Source organism: Myotis davidii, unplaced genomic scaffold (assembly GCF_000327345.1).
Source record: "Myotis davidii unplaced genomic scaffold, ASM32734v1 scaffold732, whole genome shotgun sequence".
In the NCBI taxonomy this organism is placed as follows: Eukaryota; Metazoa; Chordata; class Mammalia; order Chiroptera; family Vespertilionidae; genus Myotis; species Myotis davidii.
The window spans coordinates 386,955-394,711 of NW_006284349.1; the positions used below are offsets into that span (position 1 = coordinate 386,955).

The 7,757-nt window shown below is 39.9% G+C and overlaps 1 protein-coding gene across 1 annotated transcript in view; it reads left to right on the forward strand.

The window, feature by feature from the left end:
• Window positions 1–7,757, forward strand: part of CATSPERB (cation channel sperm associated auxiliary subunit beta) — a 77,043-nt gene that overhangs the window by 66,486 nt on the left and 2,800 nt on the right. Inside the window, exons 22-25 of the mRNA XM_015571279.1 lie at window positions 2,868–2,978; window positions 4,768–4,903; window positions 6,493–6,593; window positions 7,562–7,636. Coding sequence (XP_015426765.1) covers window positions 2,868–2,978; window positions 4,768–4,903; window positions 6,493–6,593; window positions 7,562–7,636 — 423 coding nt within the window. The remainder of the gene's footprint in view (window positions 1–2,867; window positions 2,979–4,767; window positions 4,904–6,492; window positions 6,594–7,561; window positions 7,637–7,757) is intronic.

Genomic DNA, 7,757 nt, shown 5'->3' on the forward strand with positions numbered 1-7,757 from the left:
CGTGGAGGGAGTGTTACTCAACAATAGTGATGATGATGATGATGATGGTGATGATGATGATGGTGGTGGTAGAGATGATGGTGATGATGGGGGTGATAGTGATGATGATAATGGTGGTGGTGATGATGGTGATAGTGATGGTGGTGGTAGTGATGATGGTGATGATGATGGTGGTAGTGATGATGGTGATGATGATAGTGATAATGATGGTGGTGGTGATTAATGGTGCTAGTGGTGGTGATGATAGTGGTGATAATGATGATAATTAATACTACTACTGCTGCTACCCATTTCTCCTACTACTACTTTAGTTTCTTTCATTTTACTGCTACTCCTGTATATGGTTTTAGAATCAAGGACTCTAAAGAGGTCAGAGAACAAAATAGATTTTTTTAAAAAAACAGCACACACACCAACCCTGCCTTATGTAGTTTACTTTTTTTAATGGAATACAATAAATAAAATAAATGAATAAAATATGTGAAATTGTAATAAATACAACAAGGAAAAATAAGGCAAGGAATAAGGCAGGGGGGTGGGGATGAGTAATGTGGAGATGGGAATTACAGCTCTAAGCAGAGTGGTTAAGGAGGGCTTCGCAATGAATGTAACATTTAAGCAAAAACCTAAGAACAGTGACGGAGTGTGCCGTGTCGCCTCCGACAGAAGAGCGTTCCAGACAGACGAATTGTTTGAAACTGCAAAGGCCCAGAGTTGGAAATATGCCTGACATATTTGAGAACAAAGAACATTGCAGGTTGAGGAGGCGAGTGAGGCATGAGCAGATCGACCTGGGGGAAATCAGGTCCTATGTAATGCCAAGGCCAAGTCACAGACGACCTTATAAATCATTGTAAGAATCTGGCTTATACTCCGTGAGATGGGAAGACAATGGAGAGCTTTTAACAAAATAAGCCATTTTATGTCATTGTGTGTGTGTGTGTGTGTGTGTGTGTGTGTGAGAGAGAGAGAGAGAGAGAGAGAGAGAGAGAGAGAGAGAGAGAGGGAGTTCATGAATGGATATGAATGTCTGTTTGTACACATAAATAGGCAGGTAGGTGCATTTTTCTAGAGAGAGATTCCACCGGCATCTATAAAATTTCCTCAAGAAGCTACCCTATAATGTACTTGTCCTCTAGTCTCTACCCAGTTCACTTCACACTCCAGAGAGGGCGAGTGCTGCTGGGTTGTTTTCCAGGCAGAACCTCTCCACGAGTGTAAATGTGCCTACGTTGGGACAAGCACCCCTCTTTGCTATGGACACCATGCTTGTCCCTGTGCCGGAGATGTGAGATGGGTCTGGGGGCTCTTCTCATTTGAGAAAAGATGCTCCCATCCCATTTAGCCCATTTGAAATCCTAATGGGAGCCAAGGAGAGGTCGGGGGTGAAGACTCCTATTTTGCTCTCTTCTGTATCTTTAGTACCAAGAGCAGTGCCAGGCATGGGGAATGCTTACAAATTGTTGAACGAACTAATAATACACATTCACATACATGTTGTTACACACACATACAACATGAGGAGGTTGACTTCTTATCGAATCTTGGATTTCAAGATAAGCTCTACTCCAGGCGATGAGCAACTATAATTCTAAGTTCTTCGCTTCCAGTTTCTCACAAAGATACTAGTAAGCCTTGTATCACTAGAGGTAAGCCTCATCTATTGAAATATGACCTTACTGTATTTACATGGGAATTTTTTAAAAATATATTTTATTGATTTTTTTACAGAGAGGAAGGGAGAAGGATAGAGAGTTAGAAACATCGATGAGAGAGAAACATTGATCAGTTGCCTCCTGCACACCTCCTGCTAAGGATGTGCCCGCAACCAAGGTACATGCCCTTGACCGGAATCAAACCCGGGACCCTTCAGTCCGCAGCCCGACGCTCTATCCACTGAGCCAAACCGGTTAGGGCTTACATGGGAATCTTTAGGGGTTTTATCAGGTTTGGGGCAGAGGAGAGTTGAATAAGAAATGTATTTAATATACACCTAAGTAGATGAGAGTTTTTTATGCAGCTTTTGAAATGCAACAAATGTTCATTTCAGCATTCCCAGTGTTATCAGACATTCTCTGAAGACACAGCAATAAACATGATAAGCATGATACCTTTATGGATCTACACTCTAATGGGGGGAGAACGGGCATTAAGGAAAAAGTTACACAAACTAAATAGCATTACGTATCCAGTGCAGTGTTTGTGAGCAGCATGGCCATGCATAACCGGAACCAGAATCACCTGGGAATATTTCTAAAAACACAGCTTTCTCATTCTCACCACATAGCTACTGAATCAGAAATGATGGGGTGTAGTCCTGAAATCTGAATTAAAAAAAAATCTCCCAGTTGATCCTTATCCTAAAGTTTAAGATAGACATATAGTGGAGACACACAAAACACACATTACGACTGTGGTCCAGGGATGCCTAACCTAGTCCGAGGGAACCAGACTGAAGATGAGTAGGGTTAACCAAGCAAGGGGAGATGAGGAGGAGTGCAGAGGGTAAAGGGCAGACAAAGAGCATTCCAGGATGAGGCAATACCACACGGAGTTGGGGAAGGGCTCAGTGACTTTGCTCAACAGTATTAGTTAAAAGGCAAATCAAAACCACCATGAGACATCATCTCACATCCATTAGGAAAGCGATCACAATTTATTACTGGCAAGCAACTGAGTGATACTTGGGATCAAATTACAAAGGGGAGGCGGGAGACAAAATTCAGAAAGACTTATTACTATTGGACTTTTCCCCCTTTCTTGGGGACTTTATTTACTCAAGGGACAAATATTTATTGAAGTTTTACTCAGTTTATAGAAATCCTGCCACAGGAAAAAAAGTCAACCTGTATTAATTCTATTTGCAGAAATCTGGTAAATTCAAACAGTGTGCTAATAAGTCTAATCGGAAGCAGTGTAATTGCACAAAGGATCAGAAGCTTTCATATGCTGTTGCTTTCTCAGATTGCAGAGAAAAGGTAAGGTAATTTTTAATTACCTGAAGACAGAATGCCTTCATATTGCTTCGATTTTTTGAAATGTGCATTTTGGTTACATATGAAAACTATGACTTAGAAATAATGTCTTCTTATGATATAGAACTAAATGTGATACAGAGCTAAAAAGATCTGGATTTAATTCTCCCCACACAAGTTAATTAACATCACCTGTAAAATAGAACAATACTTGCACTGCCCTGTCCATTTCACAGGTTCTTATAAATATACCCATTCATATCTACATGAAAACAATTTGTAACGTATCAAACACCTCATCCACTACAGTACGGCAAACATTGATTCATCAAAAATATTTAGTATATCAGGTCGTGGATAATAGAAGTTGAAACCCTTATTGTCAAGAAGTTCAGTCTGGTAGTGGTAGCAAAATACATCCTATATAATAAAAGGCTAATATACAAATCGACTGAATGGCAGAATAATTGGTCACTATGACGTGCACTGACCACCAGAGGGCAGATGCTCAATGCAGGACCTGCCCCCTGGTGGTCGGTGCACTCCCACCGCCGGAGCACTACTCAGCCAGAAACCTGGCTCACAACTGGCAAGCACCGCAGCGGTGGCGGGAGCCTCTCCTGCCTCCACAGCAGTGCTAAGAATGTCCAGCTTTAAAAATGTCCAGTGCTTAGGCCGAGTGGGCCTAAGCCATCAGCTGGACATCCCCCGAGGGCTCCCAGACTGTGAGAGGGTGCAGGACGGGCTGAGGGACTCCCTTGAGTGCACGAATTTCGTGCACCAGGCCTCTAGTGACAGTATAATATGTTGGTGAAGAGGATGGGTTGTCTCAAATATTTCCTTCTGTTAGTCTCAAAGCATTCAAAGATGTATCAAGTTCATGTTGGTGTTTGCATTAGCTAAGTTCAGTGTGTACTTAGTGCTTTCAAGTAGATCTACTTCAAATGTCTTGTAAGACTATATGTATTTTTTAAGTGATTTATCTTTACATGTAATAAAATATATAGCATTATATTAAGTGAATTATCTCAAAATGGGCATAGGGTCACAGTCAAGAAATTATGAGTGCTGATGTTACATACCTCTACAATTCCCCCCTTGCTGAATTACAATAATATTTCTCGAGCATTTACTATCTACTAAACACTGCTCTGAGCTGTCACCATGATTTCATTTGAAGAACAGCAAAGCCAGGTAATTGGCCAAAGGTCACATCATTCATATGTGATCGAGTTAGATTTGAACCCTGACTCCAGAGCCTGAGTAAATAAAATCCCCAAGAAGGGGAAAAAGTCCAATAATAATAAGCCTTTCTGAATTTTGTCTCCTTGCTTTGTAAGCTGCTTACCAGTAATAAATTGTGATAGCTACCCTAATGGGTATGAAATGGTTCCTCCTGGTGGTTTTGATTTGTCTTTCGCTAATAACTAATAATGTTGAGCACAGTTACTGAACCCTTCCCCATCTCTGGCCTTTGTGCATGGTATTTGACTGACAGGGAGAGAGGTATGAGGGAGCCAGACAGTATCCAGGCCATGCAGTGTCTTATGGGATATATAGGTTAGTCAAAAAAGTCGAGTCCTGTGAAAAAGGCCCATAGGAAGTTATGAATTTTGTTAGCACATGTTTGCATATTACTTTTGGAGTTCACATTGATTCTGCTGTATATAAGAATCCCATTTCATTTAGAGTAGCCAGACTCTTGGGAATGTAGCTATGCGTTCCTTACCAGGAAATCAAATTAGTATTGAAGTTTCCAAATTTACATTCATTCTTGGCATTTGTCTTTTAGGTTCCTCGTTTTAAGTTTCCAGTTCTGCAATATCCAATTATTTTGAATGTTTACAGTGAGGATGGACACTTCCCAATGGAAACTCCATATCTGGTTACTGTGATGGAAGTGAATGGGAGGAAACACTGGGAAATCAGTAGGGGTTGCTTCTTTTCTATAATTATTCTTATCTTATAAGTGGTGTTGTTATTACCTAGATAAGTGTTTACAAGAACTGCACAAAAGACAGCCAGGAGATCTTTGGAAAAGAATTTGAATCAGTTGACACATTGCTATTCATTCTACTTCTATTATCTTCCACTTATTTCATCATCACTTCCAGTGACCTAGACTCTATGGCATAAAACATTTTTGAAGAATTTAAATGTGGAATATTTGAACTCTCTTTTGTAGATTTGTAGCAAAAATGATTGATTGGATTTCTGCTACATGTTGGCCTAAGTGTCCCCTTTCACAGGAGACTACAAACGGTGTTGCCAGATAATCTATTGGATGTATCTTCTAATTATATAAGGAAATTTCTTAAAGATTTCATGGTAAAATAATTGGAAAGATACTGAAAATTTTTGAAATAAGAATGAAATTTTCCACAATTCAATTTTACCTCAAATATGTAGGCTTTTGTTGCAGGTTTTGTGATTGTTTATGTATGAATACTTTAAGGCGATCAAGTGATAGATCAATAGCGTTAAATGAAATTTTGATCAGTCATTAATGTTACCAAATATCAAGACTTTTGATATTCAGTGAGTCTTACTCTACCCAACATATGCATTTTTGGAATGAAAAATTAATAAACCTAAATATTTTGCTTTAACTAACATCCCATTCTCTATGGTATGCTGGAAACTGCTATTACCAACTTTTGAGCACTGATTCTTAAGCCTTCAAGCATTTTGAATACTGGTTTTTAAACCACTGGTAGCTTGAAATTAGCTATGGTGAGAGTATTTACACCACAGCAATTGGCAAATGCTACAATCATAGCTTTTTTTCTCTTTAGATCCTGCAATCTCTAACTCCAACTCTACACATCTGGGTTTAGAAAGAACTATAAGAAAGGCAGGAATAACTGATAACTTTTTTGGGAAAAGGTTTCAATTATCCTATTGTGAAACTTTCCAGCCACCTTATTTTAAATCACTTACCAACCACTAAGGCAGTGGTTCTCAACCTTCCTAATGCCACAACCCTTTAATACAGTTCCTCATGTTGTAGTGACCCCCAATTTCATTGTTACAAGTTGAACATAATTAAAGCATAGTGATTAATCACAAAAACAATATGTAATTATATATGTGTTTTCCGATGGTCTTAGGCGACCCCTGTCAAAGGGTCGTTCAACCCCCCAAAGAGGTCGCGACCCACAGGTTGAGAATCACTGCACTAAGGTGATGCTGAAGTTATCTCATTGCCAAAGACACAAAGTATGTGTAGGTTAGGACTGGTCATGAGCATGGAGCTGGAAAGAAAGGCCAGCCTGAATGTAGGTGATGAGAGGTCTTGTCTGTTTCAATAATGCCACTGAAAAGATGTAATGCAAGATATGAGGCCTAATCTCCCGTAAATGTGTACTCCACAAAGTCAAATAGAACTGAAAATACAGGATAGCTTAGTCATGTCATGGAGTGAAACCTTTTGTTGTATCTCAATGTCTGTAACAAGTTTTATACAAAGTGAGAAAATAGCATACGTGGGCCTAAAATATACTTCATGTACTTTTAGAACACACTGTACCAAAAAATGTAAAGAGACTGAAAAATTACTTAGAATCTAGTCTTCATGTTCCAGTATATAATCCTGTAGGCCTCAACATAAGCATAAAGGTAAGTTGGCAGCATTTTTGTTTTTCTTGTTTTGAGTTTATATAAAATGTATATGTCTAGCCCTGGCCAGATAGCTCAGTTGGTTAGAGCATCATCCCAATACTCCACGGTATGGGTTCAATCCCTGGTTAGTGCACATACAGAAGTAAACAGTTCCTCATGTTGTGACGCAACCATAAAATTATTTTCGTTGCTACTTCATAACTGTAATGTTGCTACTGTTATGAATCATAATGTAAATATCTGATAGGCAGGATGGTCTTAGGCGACCCCTGTGAAAGGGTCGTTTGACCGCCAAAGGGGTCACAACCCACAGGTTGAGAACCAATGGTCTAGACTAAGATTGGTCTTAGTTTTAACATATATGGATAAACAGCATCCTGAAAATATATGGAGAGTGGAAACAGCATTCTTAAAGTATATGGAGAATGTTTATCTTTTCTCCATTCCCTTCGATGTTATTATTTCTAAAGGTATCTGAAAGTTGAATTTAGCATTAACTTATGGTTTTTTGAGCTGATAGACAAGACCAATACGTTATCTATCAAGGTGGAGCAGAAGGGTGTTTCCAAAAGTTAGGGGGAAATGGGCTCTGGCTCCAGCTGCCTATTCAGACACATGAAGTCGGTATGATCTAAGTAACTGTTGAGACAGCCAATAAAAGTGAGGGGACCTATTAAAACCACGAATATGAGGATTAGCTCAATGTATGCATCAAGGCCATGTTGGGTTTCATATCTCTGTGTCTTCGTTCTAAAAGTGCAGGAGCAGCGACTAGATCTCTCTGTTTCAAACTCTTGTCCTTCTCCCTCCATTTTTTACTTTGCAAATACAGTGTATGCTCAGAGCCTTCAGGGGACTGGAATCTTTAATGCAGCATCTGTGGGGAGAGGGGCCCCGGGGTATACTTTTACTTAAAGGGACATACCTGTCGATGCTGCTAATGACCCGGTACGTTTATTCCACAGGGCTCCGAGCTTTTCCACTTCAGAGTGTCCGTTGTGCCAGGAGTCACCTTTTGTAACTTAGTTGAAGAATTTCAGGTACGGTGAATACACAGGAATCCAGTGGAGTGATGGCTGAGGAAGTAACAGGGCCGGCACCTGTCCAAAAGACAGGAGAGTAAAAATGGCAGGATCTGTGTGCGGACAGGGCCTGGAGACA